This window comes from Pan paniscus, chromosome 7, assembly GCF_029289425.2.
Source record: "Pan paniscus chromosome 7, NHGRI_mPanPan1-v2.0_pri, whole genome shotgun sequence".
Lineage (NCBI taxonomy): Eukaryota > Metazoa > Chordata > Mammalia > Primates > Hominidae > Pan > Pan paniscus.
The window spans coordinates 124,843,562-124,864,445 of record NC_073256.2 but is presented as its reverse complement, the minus strand read 5'-3'; the positions used below and the strand labels follow the sequence as shown (position 1 = coordinate 124,864,445).

Genomic DNA, 20,884 nt, shown 5'->3' with positions numbered 1-20,884 from the left:
ACACTAGTACTTCCAGTGTTATGGTTTAAGGTTGATTTTGTTTTTCTGCAAAAGAAATAAATCAGTCTCTACATTTTTCTCTGTCTCTTTGTCCCTCGACCCCTCCTTTTTTATTTGCATTTCAGGCTTCTCTTTCTTAGTGTCTACTTTTCCCTCAGGAAATTGTGCATTCCTGCTTTTCATTTATTCTAATTGCGAAAATTCACATGGATAAGGACACAGAGACGTACACAGACACACACGTGGAGGAACAGATTTTTAACAGTCTCGGCTATTTAAAAACACAGGAGCACTTTAATAGAAACCTCACCACTCATCCATTAGTCTTCTGCCAATTTTCTGCTGTATTTAGTTCTTCGCAAAACACTTCTAGGTGTCGGGTTTGAACTCTCTTCTTTCCATGGATAATTTTCAAATCAAGCATTATTGGAAAGTGTTCTTAGACAACCTGCATTTTGCCAGTGCACTTCATCTTTGTGGCTGTGCATAGGTTACCTGTCACTGTGTGTGTGCGTGTGTGCGTGTGTGCGTGTGCGCGCGCACGCGTGTGCTGGAAAAGGCCTGAATCACTTTGGAGAGATACTCTGGTTTTAACAGTGCTTTTTCTTCTAGGTACGTCACTTCTCCTGGTTTAGGACTGTAAATCAATGCAGCTGGAGCGCTTTTGAAATTGCTTTCATTCCTTGCAGAGATTTCCAAAAGCAGGCTGGCCTGGTGGTTTGAAACAGGCTCTGAGTCAGTTTGCCTGAGTTCACATACTGGCGCCATCACTTGCCAGCTCTGTGAATTACATCCTGTTAGCCTTTCTGTGACTCAGTTTTCCCATTGATAAAATGGGGTTAAACGGATAATATCGGTGATCTTAGGTTTGTTGGAATGATTAAGTGAGATAGTGTGTAAGGAGTGCTTCGCCTGGAAAACAGTAAGGTCTTAATGCATGCCATTATTATTGTTGCACAGGAGTGATACATGACTCAATGAGGAGACACGCAAAAGTTCAAGAGGCTGCAAAAGTGGTTCAAATATTTTATTGCTGTGTTTGGCATAACTTGCTTCCATATCTGTCCAATCAGAAATTTGTTATTTGGTGTGGAAAGGACTGATGAATCTCGGCAAGGTTTCTTTCCCCAAGTAAATCGCATTTGTTCTGGAATTTGTTTTGACCTCTCCTCTAACTTCTCCCTAAATGCCCATCTCTAACCACTACGGACCTTCACCCACTGCCCTGTTCTCCTTCCAAGACATGGGAGATGACAGCTGTGGCTTCTGTTTTCACACCATGACTGCAGTTGTCTAAAAGCCCTCCCAGTTCCTAATGAAAATCCCAACTCATAATTCAGGTTTTCTGCATCTAGTAAAGATCTCAAAGCCGTTCCCTAAATTCTACAATTATTGCCTGTTTATGTTTATGGGTCCCTTTGTTCAAATGTTTATACACTGCCTTTGGGAAATCATCTTCTGATAATTTTTCTTTCTTCCTTCACAGAAGCACAGAGATGTCTCCTGTACAGCCCATTGCTGGCTGTTAGCACACCTGATATATGCTTGTTCTCACATAGTATGTCTGTGCAGCCACAGGAGGTTTTTATGTGGAACTTCCACACCAGTGTTAAAGACAGCCATAGCCACCAAAGAGATCCTTGTAAAATACAGGATTAGGATATACCACAGGAATTAATAATTCTCAAGCCACTGCTTTAAATTGTAGCCACATTGTTTTTGTAGGGAAGTTGCTCAATTTATATACACAGAACATGAAGGGTTGCATTCTGATCAGGACACCAGTTTCATTTAAGACCCCTATACCAAAAGGTACTTAGATAACCCTCTTTAATATGCACATACTATATTGCTTTGTGCAACATATTGCTTTGAGCAACAAATTATGCTAATTTTCTTGCTAATTTGATCCTCTCTGATTATTTTCTTCAACTCCTAAAAGTCTAAGTGAATACAATGAAAGAATACCATCTGTAAAAACTGTTTTTTAACATATTTTTCCTCAGAGTCAAGAATACAGGTTTTTTAAAGACATTTAATAATGATATGGGTTTATCATTCTCTATCAAAAATAATTTCATTGGACATTATGCCAATTTTCTTCTTAGGGTCCCTCGACTGAATAGTAACTTTAAAAACATACTGCTAGTTTGCTATATTTTAGTAGGTCAGCATGCACACCAAAAGTGTATTAAGGTGGACTGCTCTATTTATTGATTTGCCATGAATCTGCTAAAGGCTCAAGGCAATTGTCTGCGGAAAGGGGCGGGAGGGCCATACATGATCGAGGTCATGCGCATCTAGCCAATTTGTAAGACGATCCCGCCGCCCTAAGCCATCAGCAATCCTTAGTATAGGGGCACACTCATGCATTCCTGTCAAGTCATCTTGTGAAAGGCTGCCTGCTTCCAGCTTGGCTTGGATGTGCAACCTTAATAAAACTCACTGAGGTCTGGGAGAAAATAGCAGATCTGCAGCAGATAGGGTAGAGGAAAGGGTCTAGAATATGTACACGCAGCTGACTCAGGCAGGCTCCATGCTGAACGGTCACACAGAGAGGAAACAATAAATCTCAGCTACTATGCAATAAATATCTCAAGTTTTAACGAAGAAAAACATCATTGCAGTGAAATAAAAAATTTTAAAATTTTAGAACAAAGCTAACAAATGGCTAGTTTTCTATGATTCTTCTTCAAACGCTTTCTTTGAGGGGGAAAGAGTCAAACAAACAAGCAGTTTTACCTGAAATAAAGAACTAGTTTTAGAGGTCAGAAGAAAGGAGCAAGTTTTGCGAGAGGCACGGAAGGAGAGTGCTGGCAGTACAATGACAGTTTTCCTTTCCTTTGCTTTCCTCGCTGCCATTCTGACTCACATAGGGTGCAGCAATCAGCGCCGAAGTCCAGAAAACAGTGGGAGAAGATATAACCGGATTCAACATGGGCAATGTGCCTACACTTTCATTCTTCCAGAACACGATGGGAACTGTCGTGAGAGTACGACAGACCAGTACAACACAAACGCTCTGCAGAGAGATGCTCCACACGTGGAACCGGATTTCTCTTCCCAGAAACTTCAACATCTGGAACATGTGATGGAAAATTATACTCAGTGGCTGCAAAAAGTAAGTGATTGCTTTCAGTTTCTAATAGCACGGAGCTTTTTCCGTTCTTGCACTGCAGCTAACTTAAAGTTCCTTAGGGGAGCATTTGTGTATTTACCTTTTGCTCCAGGGGGGCAGTGTTTGCAATTGCAAGACGGCTGTCTGGGTTTGGCTTCCTGGGTAAGCCAAGGTTTGGGGGCTTGCGCAAACCTATGAATGTGTGGGGGCACCCCGTTTGTGTGTCTAGCCCTGGTAAATTTTATGACATTTTTGGTTTCTCTTTTCTAAAGTTCAGCATTAAGGGTCTCTCTGTCAAAACACTACCTTAAGAAAGAAAGTATGTACCTCTTAAGCAAGTTGGTGAAAAATAAATCATAATGACAATACTAATTAATAAGATCAAATCGATTTTGCACCAGAAAATTTTGTGCCGCTGGGGTGGCAAATCATCACAAAGTATTTGTTTTTTTAACCTTTATAAAAATTAACATGAAGTGAGAGTAAATATAAAATATGATATTTGGTTGGAGAAATTGTATATTTATGTAAAGGGAACTGTTAATTTCAGCAAGTGGTAGAATAGTAGACTGATTTCTGTTAAATATTTTTTTCTTCTGTCCTTGAGAAAAAAAATTAAAAAGATACATTGTAATGTTAACTGTCGGAAAGGGGTTGCTCGCTCACGATGAGGGCATGCTGGCTGTTGAGGAAGACATGCACCTGCAGATATGGGCTGAACGCAGCATGTAGTCTACTATATTCCTGAAATACCTCCCTTCTCAGGGCATTGTAGTTAGAGACAGTACCTGGCGAGTTTAAGTATCCATGTTGTTTGATGAATGTTAATGTTGAGTATGAATGTAATCTCAATTTATAGAAATCAAATCGAATAGTTTATCCAGTTATTTATCTACAAACCATTTAAGTTTTTGTTGAAGATAAGCCTATTAAATTATGAACACACTTCCGCAATTCATTCTGTCTTTGCACTCTGTTTAATAATAGGCAGCCGAGAATAAGTATATTCAACTGACTATGCCACTAGAAGGGAGGCAATGTCTCAATTTGTGAAAAGCTTCTCTCCCTTGTTAATGGATTCACTTGGTACATGTAGATAGGTATGCAGTCAGGCTTCTTTAAGTTAGTCTGTTAACCGGGCAATCCCTTTAAAAAGATAAAAGATAGGGAAAGGACAAATGCTCTATTTTGTTCCTGTGTGGTCACGCTCGCTTAGGTCACTGCCTGCTGAATCATGCCAAGTAATAGTTATTCTACTTTTGTCCACTAGGGACTGAACTAAGATCACTGTTATTTTATTTGACACATTAACTGGAACTTAGTAGTTCTACAGTTTCCAAAGCTGATATTGTAATCTTTCTATTACAGACTATAGGACTGTAATAGGCAATCAGTAGGTAGGCAGAAGAATAAAAAGCAAACAGAACTCTCAGTTTTTTTACAATTGTAGCTGAAATTTTAGGCACTACTTTCAGTAGTAGTTTGTAATAGGATGTTTGTATTTTTCTTTGGTAAAATTTATTTCCATTATAAACAAATGATTTTGGTTGAACAGCTTGTTATTATTCTTCAGTACACCATCCGTATAGTTTTTAGTGAGAATTCAATCATTATATATTAGTCTGGATTCTTTGAGGGAACGGGAAGGAAAATTTAGTCCCAAGTTATCCTGAATGATCTATTCTACCAAAAATGTAATGTTTTGTTTGCTTAAAGCGTATAATCAAAATAGTGATTCAAACATAGTAATGCATATTTCTTGTTGCTATGCAATTATTCAGCAGTGACAGGGTAAACACATAATTCTGCTGGGCTTAAATCATGCACGTGTTTCATATGTTAATTTATTTTGCAAAATAAATTTGATTCTTGTTTGCATTGTTCTTGGTCAATGATTATGGGATAACTTTCAGATTATAGCCAAGAATAACTATTAAAATGTTCTTTGGTTACATTGACCCTTTCAAGTGTAAAAATCAAGCTGAATATATGCTGAAAACGTCCCTATTGGTATGAGTCAGAGCAATGTGGCTTGACTATTGTCAGTTTAAATTTGCATATCTTTTGTCATTGTCAATGTGATTGGTTGGAGGATCAGGAAACCAAAAAATGCATTCAGCAAAGAACTTGCTAAAGGCTTTCATAAGTTTCCCTTAATTAGGAGTTTTCTTCACTCCAAGTTCTAAACTTCATGTGATATTTTTATTCTGATAATTGAAATGGAAATCTTTTTACTGTAACCATTTGGTATGCTCAGTACTGCAATTTGTGTTACTTCTATTTTGATTCCAAGTAGTTGCCATAGGAAGAAGCAACACCCTGCAGAAACTGAGGCTATCAGTGTATGTAGGTGAAATTAATTTATCCATTTATTTGGCAAAATAATTAATCAAAGCACAGTGATTATTATGCAGCTCATGGCATCGCTATCAGGAAAGGTTTTGAGGCAGAATAGATGTGTTATCAACGCTAAATGAAGCTATATGATAATTATGTTAATCCATCCCCTTCCATGAAGGGAAACCTCCTTCCTCAACTTTTCTGGTCTTGCAACTGAACAGGATGAGAAGCAAGGCATGCAAGGGGGCAAATGATTTGTGGGTCACCATAAATACTGGAACTATTATGGCACTGCTTTCTTGATGTGATGGATTTAATTCAAAGAAATCAACTTTCCATAATCACTTGTCGATTAAAATGAGGTAGGTTGATAGCATTATTGTGACATCTCAGACCAGGAAGAGTGGTGTGAATAATATACCTAACATCATGGTTTTGTTTTGTGAAACACCTGGATGTGTTTCTGGTTTGATCTCTTCTGTAATACAGCTCTTTTTGGAATTATTAGCAAGTCATAGTAAATACCTGAGAGTGACCAGCTCTTAGATAAGTAATGATAAATACAACTGGCCTCTGTGTCTTTGTCACTTTCTTATGATCTCTCCCTACCTCTCTATGACAGTGAAATATTTAGCCCACATCCTGTACTTTGTGAACTATTGTTTTCTGTCTCCCACATCTCAAAAAGTTCACAAAGATGTACATTTAAAATATTTAGATTTAAATATGTATAATGTTCTAAGATTTGGGGAATCCTTAGAAGATCTGTTTTGCTTTTGCCAAATGATGTCTTTTTTTGTTAAAAGTTTAAACAAATTGAGTCAATAATGCCTTGTAACAGAAAACAATAGTCTATTTGCTATAAATATTTTATACTAGCTAAAATTGATGACTATTAATGGAAAATATAGTTATGAATTGCCATCCAGAATATTTTAAGAAATACAAAGATTTTACTGGACTATTTAGCTGTTTTTCTACTGACAACATTTTTTGGTTAAGGATGTCCCCTATTTGCATATTGTATTCTTTTCTTCAGAGTTAAGATTTGAAATGCTATTACCCAAAACACATTGATGATGACGATTTTTTTAAACCCATATATTACATATATATTAATCCCTATTAATATCCATTAGAATGTGACCTCCATGAGGCCAGTGACCTTGTGTGTTTGTCCAATGTCATAACCTCAGTTCCCAGAAGAGTATATAACATATTTATAACAGATATACAATAAATATGTGTTAAATGAAAAAATGAATGCATTATCTATTGCATTCTGCACTTTACTGTCCACTGTCAGCATTTTATTCGAGTTATACACCTTACCTCTTCAATAGATTGTAAGTTGTCCTATAGGCAAGGACTATAACCTATGGTTATTTTTGTCCTAATACTAGTTAAGACAATATTGGGTCCAGAGTAGGCGGTTATTAATTATTCAAATTATATTTAACCAGTAATCTAGAATCTCAAAAACTTCTCTAGTCACTCCAATTCATCTTCTTAATTATTCTTTAAGGGTCAGCTCTGTTGCCAGTTTCTCCAGGAAATCTACCCACACTCCACTTACCCTCCCAGGCTGAGTTCTCAAATGTCATCACAGTACATTGACTGTATCATGTTAACGCTGTAGTTCAAAGTTGTTGTGGTGGTTGTTTTAATTGTTTGTTTCTAGGCTTGTTTTCCCACCTAGACTGTGAGTTCCTCAAGTGTAGTAAATGTCACTTATCCATTTTTATACCTCTGAACATGTTCATTACAGGTCTGGATTAATTTTTTGTTATTGTAATAATCAGTTTTTAAGAAATCAAGTGCTCAAGTGTATAGTGGTAACTATAAAATAGTGAAAATTAAGGGACCTTGTAACTACTTTAAGATGCTAAAGTCTGCTTAAATGTTAGCACTAGGCTACTTGAGGGTCAGCTAGATATTCCTTTGTACAATAATGTTTTGTACTTCTATAAGCACAAGAACTTAGTATTTCTTGTTCAGTACAGTAGGGAGCCATTTACTGCATACATCTGTATAATATGTATATATCTGTATACTATGTGCACATGAGAACTTAATTATATTAATATACATCTGTATAATATGTGCACATGAGAACTTAATTCTCACCGGTATATTATTGTTTTGGTGGCCGGTGGTGGCTGTGCAACAGTCAGAGAGAATGCTCTTATGTTTTATTTTCAGATTTGTGGGAACTTCCTAAATGTGTGAAATGGGTAGACATTGGCCGGGCGTGGTGGCTCACACCTGTAATCCCAGCACTTTGGGAGGCCAAGGCCGGCAGATCACCTGAGGTGAAGAGTTCGAGACCAGCCTGGCCAACATGGCAAAACCCTGTCTCTACTAAAAATACAAAAACTTAGCTGGGCCTGGTGGTGTGTGCCTGTGATCCCAGCTACTAGGGAGGCTGAGGAAGGAGAATGGCTTGAACCCAGGAGGCGGAGGTTGCAGTGAGCCGATATCGCACCACTGCACTCCAGCCTGAATGACAGAGTGGGACTCCATCTCAAAAAAAATAAAGTAGATATTTAGTAAGTAGGATTTTAATAATTTGTCACTAAACGTGAAAATAAGATACATGCACAATTTATGCCTAGAGATTGGGAAAAGTAGCAGTTGCTGAGAAAGACTAATAGAAATAATGATCTTTTAAATCGAGTTGTAGAAATGTCCCCATCAACTTTATTTGAAGAATAGACCTCTGATTTTCAAGCCAAGTAAGAGCCCTTCAGAATCTGTATTAACTTTTCAACAAATAGTTAGGTATTATTGGTTGCTTGTTACATTTTAGAATCAAAAGATTCAAAAAAAAAACCCTTTCAGCCCCAGAAGTTAGGCAGTTAGTGTTATAACAGCCTTTTGGTAAACTGTCTCCATAGAGAGATCTCAGGTTTTAGGGCTATGACAAGTAGGTCCTTTTCTATGAGTTTCTATGGGCAATTACAGTACTTCCTTACCCCTGACTGTACCATTTCACACTGAGCTTTCTTTTAATAGCACTCCTCTCATATAAAGGTATTGGCTTAATGTAATTTAAATGAATAAGAATGTCATTTCCCCCCTTAAAATCCTCCTACAACTTCTCATTACATAGGAATAAAATCTGAATTCTTACCAGGAGGTCTTATATGATCTGCCCCACACCTCTCACTGGCCCCATCATTTACTACCTTCAAACGACATTCCAGACACTCAGGTGACATTGGCCTTCTTGTTATTTCTCCAACAGACAGGCTCATTCCTGCCTCAGGGACTTTACAAGCTGTTTACTCAGCTCAGAAAATTCTTCCCGCTGATCTTTGCATGGTTGGCTACTTCTCTTCATTCAGGTCTTCACTCAGCAGTCTTCTCAGAAAGTCTCTGAGCACCATTACCTACCACCTTCCCCACTTTACTAAGAGACTTTCTACCTTATTATACTGTTTTATTTCTTCATGGTACTTGCTACTGCATAATGCTGTGTAACTTATTGTTTGTCAGATTATTTATTCTGTCTCCACCTACTAAGAATGCAAACTCCATTAGAGCAGCATCCTTGTCTATCTCGTTGATGCAGTATACCTTCTACCTAGAAGAGTGGATGACACATGGTAGAACCTCAATAAATATTTGCAGAATGAGCGACTCTCTATTTTCATAGACACTATGCTGTATGAGGTACATCCTGAACCTGTCTTGTTCACTAGTTTTTATTTATTCTTCTTTTTTTTATCATTTCTGGTAGCAGATGGACTTTTCTAGCACAATGCTTACAGCATAGTTGGCTCTATTTATTATTTTTTAATAAATAGGGAAATAAATGAAGTCCATGAGCAGATTTGGACTATAATCAAATTGATGGATGAAATTTGATGCAACTATATTTTACATATTACCTTTTTAACTACATAATGGCAGAAATTTTATTAATATTCCAAGTTTCCATCCTATCAAGGGTCAACAAGCGATGGCCCTTGGGCCAAATCCTTCCTGCCACCTCTGTTTGTAAATAAAGCTTTATTAAGAACAACCACATTCCTTCCTTTGTATGTTGTCTGTGCATTTGTAAATAAAGTTTTATTGGAACAGGGCCACACTCATTCATTTATGTGTTGTCTATGGCTGCTTTCCTACTACAAAAGCAGAATTGAGGAGTTGCAACAGAGCCTAAAATACTTAATATCCAGCCCTTTTGAGAAAAAGTTAGCTGACCCCTGCCCTATATTGCAAGAGGAATTGGTATTAGTATTGAGACCATTGCAAGGTAGATGGTAAGGTTTGTTGTGTGGGAAAAAGATCGCCCTCCGGGAGGCCCAGTAATCTTCAGGTTCATGCCAGTTGGCAGAGAGCCTGACTAAGCCATTTCTTGGCTGGGTGTCTGGACATGCTGTGAGGTGACATTTTAGAGGCACACAAGCAAGGGAATTTCATGTCTTTTCTTTCTCCTGCCCATCATCACAAGAACAGGGAAATATTCCTAAAGCAGATACATATCAGAAAAGAAAAAAAAAGCACCTGAATAACAATACAGACCAGCAGCCTGTGGATAAACAAGTCTAGGCTACAGGATCTTCTGTGCTATGTGCCTGTTTCATCCTGTTGGTTGTGGCATTAGCAAGAATGCTGACAAAACACTAGAGCCATTCTATTTTCTTAGAAATGGGGCTTCAGCTCAGCCTCTTATTAGAAACCTTTCCCCCCTGTCATTTGTTTTAAGTATAAACATTAGAAGTGCTCTCACTTGTGCAGATGATGAGAGGGGAGGAGCGATAAGTGGGTAGCTCAGCTACAAAACACAGAGTTTTATCAGCCCCTGTGCTATAATTTGCTAATTAAGGAGGTTTTGTTTTCATTCTGCCACAGCCTTGTCTCTGTGTGGAAACATTAGCAGCCTTTTCCTGGGCCTTGTGTTCTTTTCTTTTCTTTCTTTTTTTTTTTTTTTAATACCGCAAGCTATATTGTGTCATTTGCTTAGATGCACAACCCTAATTACATTCTGAGTCATCCTCGACTTTTTCCCAATACAAGATTATCTTTGGCGGTGGAGTTGGGAAATTCCAAACCCCCTTTGGTTTTGGCCCCATGGTCTGAGGGAGGGAGGGCATCTCCATGTTTAAATCTTCTTACAATGTGTACAAAAGATGTGCCCCCTCTCTTATCAAAGAGGTTTTTAAAGAATGATGCCCTCCATGGATTATCTTCTTTTTGCATTTGGAGGCTATTTCCATGTAGGATCTATACCTGAATACTCTTATCTAATTCGAAATAATTAGAAGTGAGAGAGCTTTAGATTCATTTGGTCTCAGTTGTCTGCTCAAATAATCTGAATTTTTTCCTTCAAGCAAATGAAAAGGTGATTTTGAACAGAGAAAGTAGCTAATAATTTCATCCAGAATGCATTTAGGCCTATGAAGATCTTTTCTTTTGTCAGTAAGTACTGAAAAATATAGAGTAAGATAACTGTTGTTACTTGTTTATACTATACTACATGACTGTGCAGGTTACTTATTAGAGGTCTATCTAGGAATGTGTTTCCTAAGTTTGTGTTGAACTCTTGAAAAAACATGCAAATTAGCACAGGCATTGAGATGTGTCTGAAGTAAATCAGCAGCTGAAATATGAATAAAATGCAAGTGAAAAAAATCTGAATATCTTAAATCACTAGTAATATGTACCTATAAGCGACCAAACTCACTGGCATCAGATAGGTAAACTTACTATAAATTTCAACGAAATGGCTTATGATAATTTTGAAGGATGGCATATTGTAAAGTTTAGTGACGTGTGTAGCTCTATTCATTAGGAAGGAGTATGCTTTATTGGTAGTCTCCACTTTGTTTCTGAAGGTTAAATAAGTTAAATTACAATGCTTGACCCTTCAAGATTATTGGAGACTTTCCATTCCCAGAGAACCAATAAATATTTTAAAATCCCAAATTATAGTTCTTCTCTAAACCCTTAAAGATGAAAGATAGCCCCAGGATTTCATAAAACATTTTAACAGTGTTCTTGTCTTCACTCTTGATATAGAGCTGACTAGATTAAAGTTCAGTAGGTTTTTATTGTAGCTCAAGGTTTGCCCCATCCAGCAGGTCTTGACATCCACCTTATTTTAATTGCACAGATATAAGGGGTGAGAATTGTAACCTTATTACCAGTATTATCAGTCTTCTTATTATTTTCTAATTCTACTCAGTTTTTAAATAATAAGAACAAAGGTATAAGGTGATAGTTGTTCTAATGCTTGTAGAATAAATGAATGGGTTTATTGAATAAGTTGAATATTTAATAACAAAATGTCAATAATAAAGACAATATTTTTGAATCAATGAACTGATGAATTTTAAATAATTCTTCGCAATTGAACCTGATTTTCTAATGAATTATTCCGCAGAAGTTTAATATCTAGAAACAAATGGAGAGGTTACAGAAGAAGTGGAGTGAGGCCTCCTTCTAAACCCTCTTCCCTTGGCCCGCCAAGAGCATTCCTCAGGGCATCCCATATGTCCAAAGGAACATAGTTTCAAAATAGCTGCAAGAAAACTTTCAAATAATCAAATATTAGTTAGGTAAAGCTGCCCCAACCTAGCTACTGGTGGGCACAAAGAAACATTACATTCGATAGTTTGAATTTGTTGCCAAGCTGTTGTAAGAACATCCAAATCTGCCTTACAGAAAGCAGTTTAAGGGTACCAATTGTAAATTTCAAAAACAAATGCAGATTGTTTTAGACTCTTGAAATACTGAGGCCCACCCATATTTCACATGACACGAATTTGATAAGATAATAGAGTACTCTTGGTTAATTAGCGGCAAATTCTATAATTTATCTAATCCCTTAATTATACAATTGTATGATAGTGTACACTTATCTACTTTTACCTTAAGAATGTAGTGTTTGATGATTGCCTCATATTGTAAAGGATACTATTCACTTCAAGCAGAATTCATTGTCAAGAATAGTGAAAGAAAATCTGAATTTCAAGGAGGAATTTTGATATTTTCAAAATTCTTTGATGATTTGTTAGATCTACTTAGCTAACCTTGTTTTTTTACTTCTAATACATGGCACTTACCAAGAATAGAAATCTCAAGAACTGCTATTTTCTTGTACACATGTGCCAGTATTTTTGTGTTTTTTAAGACACTTGTCCATGTTGTAAAGATTAATTTAGTTTAAACTATATAAAATAATCCATGAGTCCATTTTCCCAAATACACCTAAGCTGTGCTATATCATAATGTGCTGAAAGAGGACAATCAAGTGAGGCAGCCCCATCAATTTCTTTAGCTCTCTGGAGCTTTTTCTTTCTTTCTTTCTTTCTTTAGCAGATGAATGACGCACCGCCGCTTAATATACTGATGGTGTGAAGGCTCCAATGTTAGGCCTTATATGAATTTATTATTAACTTTCTTATTGTTTTAGAAATGAAAGTTCTAATATTTTTTCTGGCTTCCAAATGGTTTGCTTTTTTCAACCCCCACTTTGCTCATTCTGCACGTTAGAGACTTCTGAGATTAAAAGCAGGAAAGCAGAGGTGGCAAGGCAGCCCTCAGACCAGGCAAGACAAAAAGATTCAAAGGGACCTCCCGGCCTGTCTCTCCTTTTTATTTCTCTTGTCTCCTCCATTATTGTTTTTAATAAAGTCTCCTGTGATCCTCCCCATGCTGGCCATGGAGTGGGAGTGCTGCAAAGAGGACGGACGACAGGGAAGGTGAATGAACAGAGAGACCAGTGACTGACCCTTTATTGGGATATGGGGGAGGGGTGACACAGTGAGGGACGGGGGACTATAGCAGTGTCAGGAGGACTGCTCCATGAGGGATGGCATGAGTTCTGTCATGCGCTTTTAGGATACAGGCAGGAGTCATAGAGCTTAGCACGTACAATTAACAAAGGGCAGGAAACCAGTTAGCCAGTTACCTAATCAAATATGCACTTCAGTCAAGGTGATCTGCAAGGTATTAGGAAGATGTAAGAAATTCACTAAAACCCCTGTTGTTGAGAAGCCTAAACCCACTGAAACAGACTTAAAAGGAAGGACATTGTTTATGTCCACTATTTGCTATGGCAAGTTTAACGATAGTACAGCCCAGTGATGAAGTGTGTCATGCCTAGAGTCAAACTGCCTGGATTTGAATGCTGATAGCACCACTGACTTGCTGTGTAACCTTGGGCAAGCTTCTTCACTGCTCTGTGCTGCAATTTCATTATGGGTGAAATTGAGGTGATAATAGTATCTATGCCATAGAGTTATTAAGTGCAAGCATAATACATAAATTACTTTGCATAAGTTCTGTCACCTAGTAGGTGTTAAGTAAATACTACTTATTACTAGGGGAAGTTCTGGGTACAGTGTTAGTTAAATATTGAGCACTTTTTCAAAAGTATTGAGACCATTGGAAAAACTTTACATGTGTTAATTCATTGAATACCTCAAAAGCCAATGTGAGGTAGATAGTGTTATAATTGCCTCACGTGGCAAATGAGGAAACTGAGGCAGGTACAGAGAGTGGAAGTAACTTGCCCAGGATTACGCAGTAGTTAAATTTATGGGCCAGCACTCAATCCCAGGCAGTCTGGCTCTATGACCTATGCTCTTAACCAAATATGAGATTAGCTGCAGCAACGTTTGCCATGTCTCCTCTTGTCAATCCTCAAACCTTAAGCCTATTTCTAAAAAATTTTTCTGTGGTTGTCTTTGTGTCTAAACCCTTAATTCTTTCATACTAAATGTGTTGCCCCTTTCTCAAGTTCTGTTTCACACAGCCATTTGTCCCCATCCGCACTCTAAAGCTCCATGGTTAAATTGACGGTGGCACTGTAGGCTCTGTTGCTGATTGAAGCACAATAGCTGGTTCTCTCAGCCCTCCCACAGGCCTGTTAACAGACCGCAGAATCCCACGTCTGCAGTCCCTACTGTGTAACTCCTTAGAAGCACCATCTCTTGAAGTTATAGAGCTTAATTGAGTCTGACTATTTATCTAAAAACTTCTAAAACACAAAGAAAGGCTTACAATTGCTTTACATGGGGCGAAGCTGCCTATTCTAAATATCTTCCATTCAATGTAATGACCTCCCTCTTGGATTTATCTGTAGGCAATCCTGCTTGGAAAAGTGAAAGCGCATTCTGGAACTTAAAATATTATTTGCCTGCACTTCCTTTTGTGGGTCATTTGGAGAGTTGTAAAAATGAGAAGAAAAACCTTGTCTCCTTAGGCAATGACCTCTTATCTCACTTCCTATTTTATTTATCATTGTCCCTATTAATGAAAATATTCCTGGTATTTTGGGCCCAAGCCAAGAACACTGCTACTTGTAGACAATTGTGACAGTTCTTCCTCTCGTTTTGTCTGATCCTGGAGGCCTGGCCACTCAAAATTTGGGTTTTGAGGGTCACTGCTTCCCTTGCTGAGTATCAGTTGCATGAGACAGGGAGGCTCTAAGCTACCCTAAATTCTCCCTGTCCATTCTTCTCCATAGAGACCCAAAGAGGACAAAGCAGGGTGGGGACAAAATAGATTTCAGTCATTCTTTTCACCCACCTTTGCATGGCGAGGTAAACCAAAACGTATTAAAACAGCACAACAACAAACAACTCAGCGCATATTCACTTGCTTGACCTGCGCTGTCTATTGAAAGCTGAGCACAAGCAATGTGTGGTGTGCAGGCATTGCAGGTGCCCAGTAGATACTGTTGGGATGTGTTCATCAATCAACACACGCTGTATTGCTCAAGCTGTTTGGGGGCCACTGTTTGGTCAGTGAAGTTGTCTAAAGGATACTTGTGCTAATGCTGAATAACAGAGACCTTTCCCCAATGTGCAGGAAACTATTAAGTTATAGAGTACAATCTTCTTGATTTTAAGGGTTTCTCACTTCATTGTCCCCATGTTTGTCATCTTCCATCTATTGTGTGTGATATTTGTCATCTCTCAGGAGATAGCTGACAATACAGCAAATACGCATTAAAGGAAGCTGGGAAGTGACCTCTCATGTTTAGTTGTACAGCTTGCATTACATGAGACACATGATTATCTACTGATATAACATAATCACATTTTCTGCCAAAGAAATTGCTGTTGCTTTCGGCACAAAATAATTTATCTGCAAAGAGAGCAATAGATACTGGATGTTCTGCCACATAGCAAGTATGAAAATGACTTTTCTGCCAGACACAGTAGCTCATGTCTGTAATCCATCACTTTCGGAGGCCAAGGCTGGTGGATTGAGCCCAAAAGTTCAAGACCAGCCTGGGCAACATGGTGAAACCCTGTCTCTAACAAAATAATATACAAGAATTAGCCTGGCATGGTGGCTGGCACATGCCTGTAGTCCCAGTGACTCTAGAGGCTGAGGTGGGAGGATCATTTGAGCCCGGGAGGTCGAGGCTGCAGTGAGCTGGGATCGTGGCACTGCACTCCAGTCTGGGTGACAGAGTGAGACTATCTCCAAAAACAAAAAGAAAAAAATAATGATTTTTTAAAATAAGGTATTAATAAATCTACCTTGGTAAACAGTGTCATCACCCAAACAAATATTTTAATACATAGCAGGTATTATCAAACCCACTTTACAGATAAGGAAACTGAGGGCCACTAAAGTCAAATGATTTTTAAGAGGTTACATATTTACTTTGAGGCAGATTGCAGAATTTGAACCCATACTCTGAGTGGTTAAATCTGAAGCTCTTCACTCTTCTTGCCTCTTTCACTTTTCTTTCACAAATTACAACAAATTCTGAATGGTGGGGAGCAGGGAAGAGATTCAGATGAATGATGATGTCTTGTAAGTTTTTGGAGAATCTATCCATACTAAATAACCATCTTTGGCAATAAGAATAATTTACCATACATGTGTATAAATTGCTGTAAGAAGCCTGATGTTCTTAGGGAAAATGCTTCCTAGGCATCTTTCCCATCCCAGCACAATTCTTAAAAAACTTTCACAAATATGTCAGAGGCAAATAATTCATTGCTATTTTTACTTTTCTTTTTAAATAAATGAGCTACTTAGACAAATTGCCTTAGTTGGAGTTATCCTGATATGAGCATACAAATAAAGATAATATTTTAAAATAGCTTATCTGTATTTTTGTTCAGGAACACTTCATTACAGTATTAGGTTGTATTTCTTATATTTATTTCAGCTAAAAAACAAATAAAAAATAAAATATAGTCAATAGAGGAGAATCATTTAACATCTTCAACATTAATAAATTGGGTACTATTTGTAATATTCTGGGGAAGAGTCATCACTTAAAAGACCTTATGCCATATATGTTTTGAATTTTTTTAAAAGTTCATCAGTATGATAAGAATATGAAAAAAGTAGTCATTGATCTCCAGTCTATGCTTAGAAAAAAAGAAAAGAAAATTAATAAACACTTGTGAAGGTGAAACTGTCAGTATCTCTTACTGACAGTCAAGATTAACTAATGTACTAAAGAGACCTTGGTTCAAACAAATGATAAAAGCTGACAATAGCAGTGGAAATCTCATACTCAGCCTTCAACAAGGAAAGTTCTTAACTGAGAATTGAATATAGAGAGAAACTAAGAAGTCTTCCTGTCAAAGAGGAAAAAGAAATTTTTATTTTATGACTGTTATGTTTCATATGAGACTAAAGCTTACATACTTTGAGTTCACAAATCAAACTTGTGCAATTTGCAAGGAAAAGGTCATTAGGGAAATGAATTACCCTGAACATAAATTATCTCTATATAGTATCCTACTATTTTGAAATGTCTTCCATTGGATCTAATTTTGAAGATTATGGCCAAAAAGATATCATAAACAACTAAAGAATTCAAATAAACTCTATAAGCCTATTTTAAAGTTTTTTTTTTTATGTTTCAAATAATTCACCAAATATTTGGAAAGCTCCTTTTCTGGTCAGATACAAAATATCCTCTTGTGAAAAATGAGATTAATGTATGTTTGTTCCTCCTCTGATTACTGGGCATTTGAGAAATCAATGGCGAAGTGGTGATTTTCATCAGAAGGACACATCATTCCAACCCATTCATTCAGTGGAGGTGTTCTGGAATCTTTAAGGAAGATAGAGTTTAAAAAACGATATATAGTTTTTAAAAGTTAGAACAAAACACACCCACCTCACCATATTTGAGTAATAAAGCTATGTAAAGAAATACAGTTATTTCTTTTTTAATTTAACAAGGTAGAAAAAGTACAAGTAATAGGTAGAGAACAGGACTAGATGGTAAATGATTATAATAGCACTTCCTGTCTTATATGCCACCCTCTCATGAAGAGTTCCCCTCCCCTTGAATCTGGCTGGGCCATAAAAGGGAATTGAATTCCCATCTTGTGCACTACAATACTCATGCCCTGAGCTACTGTGTTAGAAGTCCATATACCCCAAGGCCATGGTGTTGTGAAGAAGTCAAGCCACATGGAGAAGGCATGTGTAGGTGCTGTGGTTAGTGAGTCTCCATATTTGAGTCACCTCAACTCAGGCTCTAGACATGGGAGCAATTGAGCCTTCAAAGCTTTCTGGTCCCCACCCATTGCACTATCTCTAGATTTGGAAAAGGTTCAGAACACCATGGAGTAGAAACAACCCATCCCTACAGTTCCTTTTCTGAAATCCTGACTCATAGAGTCTGACAGCCCAATGAACATAATCAAATAGTTGTTACAAACTACTAAATTTGGAGGGTAATATGACGGAACTTCAAAAAATTCATGAAAGAAAATAATTGAAAGATAAAAATGAAAATGTAAACTTTATTTCTTAACATAAGCTCCATCAGGTTCAACTCACTCATATAAGCCGTGATACCAGCCATCTTAGTCCATCCCTAAAGAACTGAAGGTCCGGGAATTTAATCATATCAATGCAGTCTTTTTTTCATTATTAACTGAAGGGAAATAAGTACCTGATATGGTTTGGCTGTGCCCCCACCCAAATATCATCTTGAATTGTAGTTCCTATAATCCCCACGTGTTGTGGGAGAGACCTCATAGGAGGTGAATTCGATTATGGGGGCAGTTTTCCCATGCTGTTCTCATGAGAGTGGGTGAGTTCTCACGATAGTGAGAGAGTTCTCGTGGAATCTGATGGTTTTATAAGGGGCTTCCCCCTTCGCTCGGGACTCATTCTCTTTCCTGCAGCCCTGTGAAGAGATGCCTTCTGCCAAGATTGTAAGTTTCCTGAGGCCTCCCCCCAGACACTGGGAACTGCGGGTCAGTTAAACCTCTTTTCTTTATAAATTACCCAGTTTCGGGTATTTCTTCATAGCAGCATGAGATTGGACTAATATAGTACCTTTTACAGATTTTCTTTTCTTCTTCCTTTTTTTTTTTTTTTTTTTTTTGAGACGGAGTCTTGCTTTGTTGCCAGGCTGGAGTGTAGTGGTGCAATCTTGGCTCACTGCAACCTCTGCCTCCCAGGTTCAGGTGATACTCCTGCCTCAGCCTCCCAAGTAGCTGGGACTACAGGAGCCCGCCACCACGCCTGGCTAATTTTTTGTATTTTTAGTAGAGATGGGCTTTCACCATGTTGGCCAGGATGGTTTCGATCTCTTGACCTCGTGATCCACCTGCCTCAGCCTCCCAAAGTGCTGGGATTACAGGCATGAGCCACCTCGCCTGGCCCCTTTTACAGATTTTTAAAGAGTAAGAAACAAAAAAGTCAGAAAGAGCCAAATCAGGACTGTAAGGTGGATGCCTAATGCTTTTTCATGGAAAGTCTTGCAAAATTGCCCTTGTTTGATGAGATGAATTAGCACGAGCATTGTGGTTGTGAAGAAGGACTCTGCTGAAGTTTTTCTGGATGTTTCTATGCTAAGCATTGGCAAACTTTCTCAAAACACTCTCATAATAAGCAGATGTTATGGTTCTTTGGTCCTCCAGAAAGTCAACAAATAAAATGCCTTGAAGATCCAAAAAAACTATTGCCATGGCCTTTGCTTTTGACTGGTCCCCTCTTTCTTTGACTGGACCACTTCCACCTCTCAGTAGCCATTGCTTTGATTGTGCTTTATCTTCAGGATCATATTGGTGAAGCCATGTTCTATCTCCTGTTACAATTCTTCAAAGAAAGCTTTAGGATCTCAATCCCACTTGTTTAAATTAAAATTTCCATTGAAAACTCTGCTCTTGTCTATAGTTGATCTAGGTTATATGGTTTTGTACCCATGAAGTTGAGTGGAAAATTTGCTCAATTTTAATTTTTCAGTCAGATGTGTAAGCCAAATAAATTGAAATGATTGTGATGTTGGCTATTGTTCATGCTGTTAGTCATCGATCCCCTTCAATTAGGGCATAAACAAAGAAAAAATTCTATGTGTGTGGATAGTCTGCTGCTGCAGGCTTCATCTTCAACATTTTCTTGTCCCTTAAAATGAGTTATCCATTTGTAAACTGCTGATTACTTTGGAGCATTGTCCCCATAAAATTTTTGTAAAGCATTAATGATTTCACCATTCTTCCAACCAAACTTCACCATGAATTTGATGTTTGTTCTTGCTTCAATTTTAGCAGAATTTATGTTGTTTTAATAAGGGCTCTTTTAAATAGATACCTTATTCTTCTTAGTGCCTCAAACTAGATCCTGTTCAGATAGGTTACAAGTTAGTACAAATGTATTTTGGTGCAAACATTTTTAAACCCATGCATAGTTTTTTCATATTATGCACTTTCCATGAGCTTTTTGAAGACTCCCCTTTATATTAAATCAATAGCAGTGACTGGAACAGTCACCATTTACTTAGGCATACATGCAGTGCCTATCACTATAACAGGCATTGAAAAACAATGTATTAGACCTGAGGTCTGCCTTCCAGAAGATTGCATTCCAGTAAGACTTATGACATGGATAAAAATGTCATAAGTGTTGGTTTTTAGGCAAATTTTTTTATTGCCTCTGTCTATTCTCAAAAAGTTAACTATTTCAGTTTCACATAAGTTTAGTAAGATTTAATAAACATAACTGGAAGACTGCATATATTTTTGTGCTCCTTTGAGTAAAATTGTTGTTAGTATTTTTATATCTACAGAATAGTATTTTTAAAAGCTTCATAGACCATCCACACTCTGAATTCCACAATATCAAATTGAAGTACTATATAGTTTATGTGATTCTTAATGCTTACATCGTTTGAAATTTTTCTGATCATTAAAAATCGTAAAAATCTCTGGGAATTTGGATTTTTGAGAATCTAGTCATGAAGTTATTTTATAACTCTATGCTACTTAACCTGTCATGTTTAGGCTGTAAGTTTGAATCCAGATGTTTCTGAAAGCTGTTACTGAGCATGGCTGACTGGTGATCTCTCGAACGTAAAATGAGTTAGCACCATCTGTTCAGTTCCCAGTGGTTTGAAATTCCTGCAGTAAAATCTATCCCAGATTTTCCCCTTCTTAAGTGATGAGCATAGAATCTGGACTTGAATGAAACAGGTAT

General features: G+C 37.6%; 1 protein-coding gene across 2 annotated transcripts in view; it reads left to right on the top strand.

Moving 5' to 3' along the window:
* The first annotated feature begins 1,126 nt into the window (after window positions 1-1,126).
* Window positions 1,127-20,884, top strand: part of ANGPT1 (angiopoietin 1) — a 245,602-nt gene continuing 225,844 nt past the window's right edge. For both annotated transcript variants that reach the window (XM_034966483.4, XM_034966482.4), the window contains exon 1: window positions 1,127-3,121. In XM_034966483.4, coding sequence (XP_034822374.1) covers window positions 2,825-3,121 — 297 coding nt within the window. In that variant the 5' untranslated portion in view covers window positions 1,127-2,824. The remainder of the gene's footprint in view (window positions 3,122-20,884) is intronic.